This window comes from Sardina pilchardus, chromosome 6 (assembly GCF_963854185.1).
Source record: "Sardina pilchardus chromosome 6, fSarPil1.1, whole genome shotgun sequence".
Classification (NCBI taxonomy): domain Eukaryota; kingdom Metazoa; phylum Chordata; class Actinopteri; order Clupeiformes; family Clupeidae; genus Sardina; species Sardina pilchardus.
In genome coordinates, this window is record NC_084999.1 from 20,890,579 (window position 1) to 20,904,932 (window position 14,354).

General features: G+C 42.8%; 2 protein-coding genes across 2 annotated transcripts; both read right to left on the minus strand.

Moving 5' to 3' along the window:
• Positions 1 to 269: 269 nt before the first annotated feature.
• LOC134083395 (3-galactosyl-N-acetylglucosaminide 4-alpha-L-fucosyltransferase FUT3-like) lies at positions 270 to 2,044 on the minus strand. Its single transcript, XM_062539723.1, has 2 exons — positions 1,818 to 2,044; positions 270 to 1,343 (listed from the first exon to the last, which is right to left on the minus strand). Exon 2 carries the CDS (start codon positions 1,320 to 1,322, stop codon positions 270 to 272), a length of 1,053 nt encoding a protein of 350 aa, XP_062395707.1. The 5' UTR covers positions 1,323 to 1,343; positions 1,818 to 2,044.
• A 1,389-nt stretch (positions 2,045 to 3,433) lies between these two features.
• LOC134083396 (4-galactosyl-N-acetylglucosaminide 3-alpha-L-fucosyltransferase FUT5-like) lies at positions 3,434 to 4,081 on the minus strand. The gene is given in 3 exon segments (XM_062539724.1): positions 3,434 to 3,587; positions 3,589 to 3,743; positions 3,746 to 4,081. Coding segments are annotated over 3 exon segments (645 nt in total).
• Positions 4,082 to 14,354: the final 10,273 nt, after the last annotated feature.

A 14,354-nucleotide genomic window follows, 5' to 3' on the forward strand; every position in this document is an offset into this window, starting at 1 on the left:
GCACTGTAACAAACATATGTGTATAAATTACAAATTTTAAGTTTTGGCTGCTTCAATTCAGCCTTATAATTGTTTGTGAGGCCCTGGCGTGCTGCAGCATTCTGAATAATTTGTAACCTACTACACAAGAAGGCCGACCATCAAACAACGAATTACAATAGTCCAGTTTGGACAGAAATTGTGTGGCAATTTGTGTCTGATTTTATCAAGGAGTAACAGTAGAAAACAGTACAAATTCCTCTGTGACAATTAACAATGAGCTTTGCCTTTCATACATTCTGCGAAGCATCCAAGTGCTCATATACCTTATATGGTGGCAAGCTGCTAAATGTGGGGCAGAGTTTACACATTCTACTACACCAACTACACCACTCATACCTCCGAACTTCGTATTTACGTCTATAGCTGAAGTATGAGGCATAGCGCTCCTTATCCGCAGCTAGATTCTTAAGGAAAACTCCAAGCTCCTCTACGGTATTGAAGTCATTTACATGGATGAAAGAATCTTTGTCTGTCACTGCTTCATAATTCTCCCGACTAGGACCAAGAACTACAGGCACAGCTCCACCGCTGTAGGAATTGTACCATAACTTCTCTGTTATGTAATCTTTATAGACAGAATTTTCAAAGGCTAGGTAGAAGTAACAGCGAGAGATTGTGGATAACAAATCCTCTGCAGGTATGCGCCCTTTACCCCCTCTCCCGTACACTTCCACTGGTATCACCGTTTTCAGCTTTTCGTATACAGCCGTTCGCAAATACTTTGGATTATGATTGCTGACTATCCAACAAACCAACTTATCCTTGTTCTTTGGAATGAAATTCTCAAGAGGCTCTTCAGACACATTGTTTTTTGGCACCAGCATTCCATAAGGCACGTAAATGTCTGAATCACGGCGGTAGGTCATAGTCATGTTAAAGTATCCATTCAAGGGCTTCAGATTCCCATTGAACAGTGGGCTCTCCGCGGTCAACCAGACCCACCTCTGCTTCTCTGGACGTATGAGATTCAAAGGCAACTGTTCAGTATGAGAAAGGGCCAGCTCCCAGTTGTGAAAGACCACAAAGTCTGCCTCGGGAAATCGAGACCGATTAGCCACCATGATACAATTGGAATGCTCTTTTTGGCAGCGTTCCAGACTAAATGGAGTTCCAAACGGCCAGTTCCACAATAAAATAATGTGAGTTTTGTTGACTGCCTTCACCTGCACAGCACTAGGACTGCCAGGATTGCCATTGATCATGTACACATATGATATGATAATGATAATTGCTACGGTGAGCATCAATAGACTCCAGAGCAGATATCTGTGCAACTTCATGTCTGTTTGTGGGTGTTTTTGCTGTGAATAAAGAAAGTACTGTGAATTTCAAGTAATACAATAAGAATGTCATGTAACTCCCTGTTACTCCAAACCACAGAAACATTACAACATGACTATAACCACACCGACTAAAATTAAAGTTATAATTTTAGATAAATCAAATACTATTAGATGGCTATCAATTAAATTTGTTTATAAATGTGTGCTGAAATACATAAATCTAGGCTACACATTACGGTGGTAGGCTACTGTTCCTCTTGAATCAACAAAAACGATGAGTAGCGTAGGCTATACATGTAAGAGGCCTTGAATTTTAAAGTTACCAAGTAGCCGACTACGTCAGCCCAACAAGGGCAATATTTATACCATTTGATTTTATGTAGCCTAAACCCCTGGCGTGTAGCTATGTCTTCCTGTTACATGTCTGTACTCATTTCTGTTTTCCAATAAAAAATAAAAAAATTAAAAAAAATAAAAAAGAAACATACACACCGCCTCCGGAGGTCACAATGCCTAACAGGCGAGGAAGCACAGGAATCTTTGCGTGCCCGATGGAGGAACTCCCCAGGTGGAAAAACAGACCTGTAGCAGACCTGGCTCAGGAAGAAAACAGTCCAAACGCAGAGGAAAACTGTACCAGGAAACAGCGAAAAAAAGAAGCCACTCCGTTGAGGGACTGCTTTGACCATGCAGGATCATCCAGACTACATGTAGCCTACTTGTGGTGATTTTACTGCATACTATTCTTATTCATGCACCAGCCAGACAAAAGGCAGAATAAGTTTGACACACCCTCCGCCCGTAGGACTGGCTGTTACGTAAGGGATAATCAACGACGCGCCGTGCGTTTCTAGGAAAATAATGCACGTTCGAAGTGGTAATAAGGACCCGACGGCCGCAACGCGTTTCGGCCAAGTAGCCTTCATCAGGGAGTCAAAAAAAAAAAACTGATGACTCCCTGATGAAGGCTACTTGGCCGAAACGCGTTGGAGTTTTTTAAAAGGTTTAATGTGACCGAGCCGCTACAATAAAGGCTTTTAAACTTTTGTTACATGAGAGTGCCTTGGAGTTCCTCTGGTTTTTCCAAGACTAGACACTTGTCTGCATTTATTTCTGTTAAGGATTTGCATATAGCAATACAAACCAATCCTACTGCTATATACAAATCCTTAACAGAAATAAATGCAGACATACTGCATGCCCAACGTTGAGATCAGGCTGGCATGCCAATTAACCGGTTCACCACTGTGGAATGCATAAGGACAGTATCAGTAATTCAAACACATCCAATCTTAAATGCCATTGTGGACTCTCTTTGAATGTTTAACACTCTGTAAAGCACCATGAGACATGTGGAATGTTTTGGTGCTCTATAAGTGAAATTAAATTGAAATTGAAAATTGAAAATAAACCATAGGCTATAATATTAATATCATTAATTACAGGCAAAATAACCACTGCCACAAAAGGACAAAGTTAAAAGAGTTTCAACTTTTTATTAATTCAGTTGATTTTAGCCAAAGCAAATGAACATCAAGTTACTTAGTAATACTACCCATAGCCTACATAATGACCATACCACACCCTAGAAATACTACCCATAAAAATAACCTTAGCTATTTTATTAATTTACATGCACGGCACTGTAACAAACATATGTGTATAAATTACAAATTTTAAGTTTTGGCTGCTTCAATTCAGCCTTATAATTGTTTGTGAATATGGGCCCTGGCGTGCTGCAGCATTCTGAATAATTTGTAACCTACTACACAAGAAGGCCGACCATCAAACAACGAATTAATTTACAATAGTCCAGTTTGGACAGAAATTGTGTGGCAATTTGTGTCTGATTTTATCAAGGAGTAACAGTAGAAAACAGTAAAAATTCCTCTGTGACAATTAACAATGAGCTTTGCCTTTCATACATTTTGCCAGGCATCCAAGTGCTCATATACCTTATATGGTGACAAGCTGCTAAATGTGGGGCAGAGTTTACACATACTACTACACCAACTACACCAAGTATCCCCCAGAACTTCGTATTTACGTCTATAGTTGAAGTATGAGGCATAGCGCTCCTTATCCGCAGCTAGATTCTTAAGGAAAACTCAAAGCTCCTCTACGGTATTGAAGTCATTTACATGGATGAAAGAATCTTTGTCTGTCATTGCTTCATAATTCTCCCGACTAGGACCAAGAACTACAGGCACAGCTCCACCGCTGTAGGCATTGTACCATAACTTCTCTGTTATGTAATCTTTAGACAGAATTTTCAAAGGCTAGGTAGAAGTAACAGCTAGAGATTGTGGATAACAAATCCTTCTCAGGTATACGCCCTTTACCCCCTCTCCCGTACACTTCCACTGGTATCACCGTTTTCAGCTTTTCGTATACAGCCGTTCGCAAATAGGCTACTTTGGATTATGATTGCTGACTATCCAACAAACCAACTTATCCTTGTTCTTTGGAATGAAATTCTCAAGAGGCTCTTCAGACACATTGTTTTTTGGCACCAGCATTCCATAAGGCACGTAAATGTCTGAATCACGGCGGTAGGTCATAGTCAAGTTAAAATATCCATTCAAGGGCTTCACATTCCCATTGAACATTGGGCTCTCCACGGTCAACCAGACCCACCTCTGCTTCTCTGGACGTATGAGATTCAAAGGCAACTGTTCAGTATGAGAAAGGGCCAGCTCCCAGTTGTGAAAGACCACAAAGTCTGCCTCGGGAAATCGAGACCGATTAGCCACCATGATGCAATTGGAATGTTCTTTGCAGCCTTTCAGACTAAATGGAATTCCAAACGGCCAGTTCCACAATAAAATAATGTGAGTTTTGTTGACTGCCTTGGCCTGCACAGCACTAGGACTGCCAGGATTGCCATTGATCGTGTACACCACAGGTGTCAAACTCAAGGCCCGCGGGCCAGATGCGGCCCGCCACGTCATTTCATATGGCCCGCGAGAGCTTTAAGGGTCTGATAGGTGGCCCGCGAGAGCTTAGGTCAGAGACAGTTTTTGCGTATAGGCAATACACTGCAATACAATGCACGCATGTGAGACTGACAGGGAGGCAACATCAACCACCTTCCTCTATGATCAGCGCAACTGGCTACATCAGATGTGATAGCAACGTGTACGTGAGAAAACAAAATAGACCAGTATTCTAAACTATTTTAGCGAACGGAGCGCCTAAATTACGCGCTCGGTTTAGCCTGCCTGTCAAACGCTTGATTGTTTGAAGTGCGTGTGCTTCTTTGAGAGGGGAATCGATGTAAGTTGTAAACTACGTGATACGTTTACGTCTACGTTTAAAAGGCATGTATAATTGTGTGTAGTCCTATTATCCAAAAAATCCAGCTCCAAATCCTTGCTAATCGAGCAAGTGATTGTTTGGCCAAAAGCGAAAATAAGCCTATTCTGACCGAGAAGAAGTGCATTCATATCAGGCAAGCAGAGGTATGCTAGAAGTTTGTAGTAATCGCCCTGTTGCTTTGCATTTTCATTTCAGTTTAAAACGAACAACATAGAATCCACACAACACCTTTCAACTTTAAAACTTCAAAGAAAAAGTCCACCGGGACCGTTCGCTTCTACTGTATGTGTATGGAACGGTGTAGGCTAGTGACGCATTTCATATGTAAGCACTTGACAGTTAGCCTACTCGTTTGCATCACGTGCTAGATGTAAAACTGCATTTCGTTACTGGTATTTCACTCGTGCAATGACAGTAAAGTTGAATATACTCGAATCTAAAAACTCAGAAATATGAAAAAAAAAGAATCCATGGCATGATCTCTTCCTGACTGACCAGTGACCCTCATTGAAAAGTCAAACTGTATGGAACTGACAGTGGTGTTTTGTTTTTACAAAACATAACAATAATAAAAAAGAACATGTCATGCTGATACCTTTCGCTCTTCTCGATTTTAGAAGTTTTACCGATGCTAAAGATTTGGTGGCTGGTGCTACAAATCTTAGAAGTTACATCTGGCCCTTTGAGGGAAACCATTGGGCTGATGTGGCCCTCGGTGAAAATGAGTTTGACACCCCTGGTGTACACATATGATATGAGAATGATAATTGCTACGTTGAGCATCAATAGACTAGCCTGACTCTCGCCAGACCCTTGTAGTTCCGCCATGCTCCACCAGAGGCTGAGCTCCACACAAGGGTCTGGACGCGAGGGCAATCCAAACCCCTGTGTCAGTGCTCAAAAAATGAGCAGCCAATCAGGAGCGCCGAAGCGAGTGTTTGATTCAAATAACAATGGCGGCACGCAGCGAGGAGTCTTGTGCTGACATTGATTCTGCTATTTCAACCGTTTTGTCGAATCTATCGAGTATTCATTCTTTCAGAGAATAGTTTTGAAGACATTTATTGGTGGCAAGGATGTTTTTACTCTTCTTCCGACCGGGTTTGGCAAGAACTTGAAGAAGCCTAGCACGTCATTCAAGATAACAGGCAAGTGGTTTATCAAATCACATGCGAGGATGTTTTACAAGGGCCCGCCTTCAGAAATACATCTCCTATCGAGAAGTCCCAGATCCTTGTGTGAAGCAGACAGCGAACTACAGGATCTGGCGAAAGTCAGGTTATCAATAGACTCCAGAGCAGATATATGTGCATCTTCATGTCTGTTTGTGGGTGTTTTTGCTGTGAATAAAGAAAGTAGGCTACTGTGAATTTCAAGTAATACAATAAGAATGTCAAAATATAAATATTGGCTATCCCTAACTCCCTGTTACTCCAAACCACAGAAACATTACAACATGACTATAACCACACCGACTAAAATTAAAGTTATAATTTTAGATAAATCAAATACTATTAGATGGCTATCAATTAAATTTGTTTATAAATGTGTGCTGAAATACATAAGTCTAGGCTACACATTACGGTGGTAGGCCCACTGTTCCTCTTGAATCAACAAAAATGTAAGAGCAGTAGTCGAAATTGATATGGTCAAAATCATCCCCCCTCTGAAACGGCCATCCCCCTGCCCTCCCCTGTAATTTTTCAATGAATGTGGAAATATCACCACTATTTCATTTTCAACATTTAGCTTTTGCGCACATCGAGGCTAAAATACTGTGGACGAGGGGCATGCTCCTCCTATTGTCATGGCAATCAGCGACATATAGGCCTACTGTAGAAGCATGCAGCCTTCTTTTACTGTCTATGCGCACGACAGGTGATTTCATTCAGCAGCATCATGGCCAAGCGACAAGCAAAGTTTGATCTAAGGGACGTCGCCTTTATTAAGAGGACAAAAAGTTGATGAATTAGAAAGAGTACATTTATACTCAAACCTGAAACGCCCAGTCTCCCTTGTTTGCTAAAGTGAAGGTACCTAGCCCGCTAGCGAGAGCTAGGTGTTCACTCCAGCTGTTTCTGAACAAACTTGCCATAATGTAATTGGAAAGGATAGGCTACTGTAGCGGTTTATGGCAAGCTAACGCAATGTTGTCCAACTTTTTAGGTCATCTTATTGAGAGTGATGTATTGCATCCTCACTCACACGAAAGAATAGTTTTGTAGTGTGCGGTTCAGCAAATAGACAATGTCACGAGGTGGCTGAAGAGACAAACGTCTGAGCAAACAATAGACAGGGTGCTTGCTCTTTTGTCAACTAAAAATTCCAGACTTTTTCCAACCTTTTTCCAAACTTATAATTTTTTCTTCAAGACCTCGACAGTTTGTAGTTTTGAGTCAGGCTACCAACACGCAAGAATTTTACTCTCTAATAGTAGTATAATGAGATGTATTGCAGATTGCAACCATACCGAGACCCCCATGGCAGGACCGTCTCCCTCCCAAAGGCCCTCTCAGATGCCCATGGCAGGATCGACCTACCACCAGATACCCAGTGATCGATCCCCCCGCCTCAATTGGCACTGCCATTAATGACTATTGCTATGGCCCATCTCAACCCATGTCTTAAACACTACCTCACTGAAGGGGTGGCCATTAATTCCGTATAACCTGCATGGTTCCTAAACATTTTTAATCATACCAAGGCGCTTATGACTGGTATCCATAACAACGATAGTAGCAGTTGAAACTGGAAGGAACTATTCAGGCTGTTTACTTCCTCCTTAACGGTAGCTATAATGGGTTATTTTCTGCATTTCAAAGAAAGTAGTGAATAAGAAATGATAACCTAACTAGACACACAGATAAGAGGGATAACGACCTTCGAAGTGACGGAAATAATGTCTCGGCGGAAGAACCCGTCGACGTGCACCTCCACCTCGCCATTATTTCCGTCGAACCGGTCACCTCGTCGGTTGTTATCACTTACATAATGTTATAGTCTAATATTTTGGAACTAATCACCATTGTGTATTTTGGACTATTATGTTGCATATTACATTGCCTTTGTGGAAATTATGGACATCTTGTAGCCTACCCTAGCTATTGATTTGACTTTTACTGCATGACCCCAAGCAGTTGGGTCAGCCCCTTGTGGAACTGCCCAAGGTTTCCTCCTATCACTAACCAACTCCTTGCCCCTGGTGCTCTTAGGTGCTCTTTGCTGAAGGCGCCTTGAAACATTGCTTTTGTTATGCGCGCTGTACAAATAAAATAAAATTGAATTGAATTGAATTAATGAAGACAATCTTGAATCTTGAACACTAGAGTACGTACAATAATTTTCAGAAAATATCACCACAAAATCAAGGATTTTGATTGAAAACCGTTGATTAAAACCCTCCTCAAAATCCTTGAGAGATTGATATCTAGAGATCATCCTAGATGAGATTTAAAATGAAAACATTGCAAAAATCCTTGTAATGTTTTAGAAAACACTGCCATGAAATTATGAATTTTGATTGCATATGAAAAAAAAAAAAATGAAATCGCAAAGGTTCAGTCTGAGTGCTTGCATCAGTTCTTCATGAGCTATACTTTTCAAGACTTTTCCAAGACTTTACTACAAATTTCCAAACTTTTCAAGGTCTGGAAAAAGGCACTTTAAAATTCCATATGTAACCCTGTTGAAATTCATTCATGGTTAAGATATACGGGTTTGAATAAATAATTTTCATAGCTTAATAAATAGGTTAAAATGTTAAAATTCATTGACCAGCAATGAAGTTTTGGTTTTGCTCAATAAGAGAAATGCATTGAGAAATGTTCATGTTTAACTGAATATTGCATTTAAAAGGTTATATTTTTCTTGTGTAATAATATATGTGCAAATGTGTTAAAAATGCCTGTAATAATAGGAAAAAAGAGTTACACAAAGGTTTTGTGAATTTACTTTATTTCTGTAAAGTTTGTGAATGAGCCAATCGTATGTTGAGGTCAAAGGACAAGGAAGTGGATGGAGGAAGAGAACCTGAAGACCACGCATGAAGCATGGGGGAGTTGAGGAAGAGCGGCGAACGAGTGAGATGAGTAAAACGAGTTGCCTGCTGAAAATAGACATTTCTGATAGTTAATGCACCAGTTTAGTGAGTGTTCGACCAGAACTCTTATTAGAAACGTGAATGGTGATAGTTCTGTTTGTTTGAGTGGACTACTCAACACGACAAGACAGAAAGGAGTTTATCTTAGTTGCTGACTAAGTGGCTAGTGCTTTTTGCATGGACTTTGCTAACAAGCTAGCGGCCAGCGACCTTGACTAGTGAAGCCTGTGTGGAACTGCGTGACCGACGACGAACAACGGAGCCGGATAGCGTTTCCAAGTGGTGGATTCATCAGCTGGGTGAATCTTCTCTTCAAAAGTCTCCTCTTCAGCCTGAATCTTCTCGTCACTTCTCCTGCTGCGGTTTGCCTTGGATCCTGCGTGCGTGAGCTACAGACACACTGAGAAAAGGTACCATTAGCAGCTATTTTGTTTTCGCCTGCGTGGTGAAGCAGCCATTTTGTTTAAGGCTACAACGCACTCGAGCTGCATTCAGGCCTGCATCGAGTGAACATTCAAAGGGTATTTGTAAATAGTTTAGGGTTTTGCCGGCTATTTTATTTTCTTGGGCCCTTATGTTTGAATGTGAATGTGAATGCATTTGTGTTTTGAAAAGTGATATTGCCAAGAGTATTTGGTTAAAGTTGACTACTTTTCTAAGTAAACATTTCATATATTTTGATAAACAGTTGTGTTTACTGACTATTTTGATATTTTAAGTTAATTAAGAAAACGAGTATTCATTGCTTAAAAGTAAGTGTGCTAAAAGGATAAAAGTAATTAAGAGACATTTCATTTAATGTTAAAGTGTACATGTTAAAGCTTAAAAAGTGATTTAAAGGGAAATAGTATTTCATACAAGTTAGTAATTACAGACACACATGCAAGTTTAATACTGATTAGTTATTAGTGAAACCCCGCTTGTTTAATTGTTTGGAATAGAGTTTAAAGAACTCAGGTTAGCCACCTCTCACTATAGCCAACACGCTAGAGAGGCGCTACATAAAATGGAGGCACCGCTGGGATCCTAGTGTGGATTAGTGTGGGTTTCTTGTTGTTTTTTGTATAGCTTGCAATTTAAAAATCAGTATTTTGAAGCTTTTGTTTAGCGTTAACTGATTCGCTAATATGGAACGTAGAACAGAGCTAGTTTCAGAATTAAAGGGATGGTGCCGTGGCGAGGCATTAGATGAGGCTCATGCAGTCATGGTGCTCATTCAAGAAGATTTAGACATCAGTGCAATTGAAGAGACAATGCAAACAGTGAAGTGTCTGGGACGTGTGCGAGTCAGAGGCCGGACTTTCAACAGTAAACATAACCGATACTTGGTCTTGTGTGAATGTAAGGAAGTAGTAAAAGGTGAAATGGTTCCCTTTGAAATGTTTCCTATTAATGGTGGAGGGCCGTGGCCAGTTATCATAGCAGATGAAGCTACACGAGCCAGTACACAATTTCAGACGTCCGGATCGCCTCAAGCTCCAGGTAAGCGCGTTGAAGACCTTCGCACATTGTTCCCGGAAGATGCTGCTGCTGCTAAGTCAACAGAGGCCATTCTGCGAGTTGTGAGTGATCTGCTTAACAAGACGACGAAGTCCGCCAGTGAGCATGGAAGCTATCGCCGCCTTCGGACTTTTTCTGGGTTGTTGCCCACCCCAGCTGGAGAAGAGCAGTTCGACCACTGGTTAGGTCAAGCACGGCTCATGGTGGAAGAGTGTGACTGCTCTCACAAAGAGAAGAGGCGGAGACTGATGGAAAGTCTTAGAGGTCCTGCACTTGACATTGTAAAGTCAGCACGAGCTAGTGATCCTGATGTGAGCCCGGAAGACTGCTTAGAGGCGCTTGAGCATGCTTTTGGGACAGCAGAGTCAGGAGAAGAGTTGTATTTCGCGTTTAGTTTACTGCAGCAACAGTCAGGTGAAAAGCTGTCTGACTTCCTTAGACGTCTAGAACAGTCGTTGAATAGGGTTGTGCAGAGAGATGGTCTTCCCTTTGGGTGTGCAGATAAAGCAAGACTTGAACAGTTGTTGCGTGGTGCGATAGCCTCTGATCTGATGTTAGTTAACCTTAGTCTGAGAGAGAGAAAAGCAAAGCCCCCGACCTTTCTCCAGCTGTTGAAGGAGATACGCACAGAAGAGGAATATGAGGCCTCACGAAATAGGCTTGTTCCTGTTGTGCAAAGTGGAAATGTAAGGCAAAATGCTGATGTGAAACAGACTGAAATTCAGAACTTGAAGTCTGAGATCAGAGAGCTTAAGGCCTTGGTTGCTGCTGTCGTGTCTAAGCCAGTACAAGACACAACAGCTAGCAGTGAGAACATTCCCCCTAATGCAATGTACAGTGAGTGTAGTTCGGACAGCGAGATAGCAGCTTTGAAAAAACAAATGAAGCGCTTGCAACAGAAAGTCACAAACAAAGTAGCTGAACCTCAAGCTGCTGTTTCAGCTGTGAACACCTCGAAACCAGCCAGCTCCCCACAACGATCATTCAAAGTATCGGAGGAATACTTCTGTTATCGATGTGGTGAGAGTGGACATTTTGCGAAGAAGTGCCAAAACACAGACAACCAGGCTAAGGTTATCAAGAGACTTATCCAGGCTCTGAAGCTGTCCAAGAACAACCAGCCATCAGGTGATGCCACTGCTGATACAGTTAACTGTTCGGTTAAGAAAAGTGACGCTGACATGTTTGAGAGTGAGCATATTCCTGATGGGTTAGTTGGGCCGCCTAGCCTGGTGCCACTGAAAGTTAATGGACAACCTTGCACTGCTTTATTAGATAGTGGTTCTCAGGTGACGATCATTTTTGAACACTGGTACCAGAAATACTTGTCTGATATCCCCATTCAGCCTGTATCTGGTTTGTCCTTGTGGGGTTTAAGTGAGTCTGGATCTAGCTACCCTTATCGTGGCTATGTGGTAGTTGATGTAGAGTATCCAGCTGAGGTGTTAGGAACCAGTCAGACTGTAACTGTCCTAGCTCTCATATGTCCTAACCCCAGGACTGAAGATAAGACATCTGTCATTGTGGGCACCAATGCGAGCCATGTTAGACGTTTGGTGAATCAATGCAAAGACAGTGGCATCGATGTCACCCAAACACTAGGCCTTCGTGTTTGTGTCAAGGAGAATCAACCTGCATTCAAGGGTGTTCCTGTCCCAGTCCCTGATGATGAGGCTGGCCATGTTAGATGGATGGGTCCAGGCCCTTTGGTCTTACCCCCAGATGGTGATGCTCAGGTTGTGTGCAAAGTTGAGCTGAAGAAACCTGTTGGTCAAGAAATCCTAATGATTGACTCATCACCAGCAGCCACCTTACCTGCTGATGTGATTTTTCATCCCATGGTTGTGCCCAGTGGGGCATTGGATGTCAACAGCTTGAGAATACTACTGAAGAATGAATCTTCAAGAGAAACTTCCATAACGGTGGGAACAGTGATTGGATGTGTGTACCACATTGATTCAGTTGCGACAATTCCTCCTAAGGAGACTGCGTCCTCCGACTTTGATGAGAGCGTGATCAACTTTGGAGACTCTCCTATTTCAGAACAATGGAAGAACAGATTATGTAAGAAATTGGCTCAGAAATCTCATGTCTTCTCAATGCACGAGTGGGACGTGGGATTAGCAAAAGGAGTAGAACACAGAATCCGACTTTCTGATTCCCGGCCTTTCCGTCAACGATCACGCCGGCTGGCCCCTGCAGATATTGAAGACGTCAGAAAGCATTTACAAGAACTACTGCAGGCAGGGATCATCACAGAGTCGCGAAGCCCTTATGCATCGCCGATAGTTGTAGTCAGAAAGAAGACTGGAGCTATTAGGATGTGCATAGATTACAGACTGTTGAATAGCCGAACCATACCAGACCAGTATACAACACCATGCATTGAGGATGCACTGAACGCCTTGACAGGGAGTCAGTGGTTCTCTGTACTGGATTTGCGTTCGGGCTATTACCAGATAGCTATGTCCGAAGAGGACAAAGAGAAAACGGCATTTATTTGCCCGTTAGGATTTTTCCAGTTTGAGCGAATGCCTCAAGGCATTACTGGGGCACCAGCAACCTTTCAGAGGTTAATGGAAAAGGCTGTTGGTGACATGAACCTCTTACAAGTGCTAGTGTACCTTGATGATGTGATAGTGTTTGGAAGAACTCTTGAGGAACACGAAGAGAGACTGCTCAAGGTCCTAGATCGTCTCGGTGAAGTTGGGCTGAAACTCTCAGTGGACAAGTGCCAGATCTGTCTGCCGAGAGTGAAGTACCTGGGGCACATCGTGTCTGCAGATGGTGTCGCCCCAGATCCTAACAAGATTGAGGCCGTCACTACATGGCCAATGCCAACGAACCTGAAGACATTACAATCTTTCCTAGGATTTTGCGGTTATTACCGTCGATTCATTCAGAACTATTCTGCAATCGTTAGACCATTGACTGAACTCACAAAGGGATATGCTCCAACTCAGAAGAGAAAGAAGTATGTCCCAGATGTGAACAAAGTCTACTTGAAAGAATCCGAGCCTTTCGGAGAAAGATGGGACAAATCCTGCACAGACGCGTTTCATCACATTATTCACTGTTTGACACATGCGCCTGTCCTGGCATTTGCCAATCCACAAAAGCCATACATCCTGCATGTGGACGCAAGCTTGAAGGGTCTTGGTGCTGTTCTTTACCAAGAACACCCTGAAGGCTTGAGACCAGTTGCTTTCGCGAGCAGAAAGATCAGCTCTGCAGAGAGAAATTATCCCATACATCAGCTGGAATTCTTGTCACTCAAGTGGGCCATAGTCGACAAATTCCACGATTACCTGTATGGGGCAAGATTCACCGTACGTACTGATAATAACCCGCTTACGTACGTGCTGTCCACAGCCAAGCTCAATGCGGTGGGGCATCGCTGGCTTGCTGCCCTGTCGACGTATGAGTTTGATGTCCAGTATCGTCCAGGCCGACAGAACATCGATGCCGACCTGTTGTCAAGGAACATACCAGAAGAGGACGACAATGGCTGGGTGACTATTCCACAGTCTGGAGTGAAGACCATCTGCCAGAGAGTCTGCGTCCCAGAGTCTGCATGCAGCACACCAGTCTGTGTTGCTCAGCTTGGAGCGTCTTCCCACTGTGTTCCTGACCTGTATGCGTTTCCGACACATCTGGAGTTAAAGTCACTGGAACTCATGTCCAAAGTGAGTCTCAGGAAGGCTCAAGAAGAGGATGAAGCCATTGGACCAGCCATCCAAGCTGTCAAGCATGGGCGCTGGCCAGAGGATGTGAACATGAGTCCTGAGATATCCAGACTGAAGAGAGAAGCTGGGAAGCTGTCCATGAAAGATGGATTGCTGTACCGTTACAGCAAGAGACCGTCCGGAGATGTGGTCAGTCAACTCATCTTGCCAAAGGAGTTCCGGGAGATGGTTATGCAGGCCATGCATGATGACCTAGGGCACCTTGGACAAGAGCGAACTGTTGACCTGCTCCGAAGTAGATTCTTTTGGCCTAGGATGTCAATGCACGTGGAAGAATACATCAAGAACTGTGGGGAGTGTGTCACTCACAAGACTCCAGTTCAGAGATCTGCTCCATTGCACCAGATCATAAGCCATGGGCCTATG

What these genes read in the sequence shown, in the direction of transcription:
- LOC134083395 (XM_062539723.1), bottom strand. Translation starts at nt 1,322, where the DNA reads ATGAAGTTGCACAGATATCTGCTCTGGAGTCTATTGATGCTCACCGTA.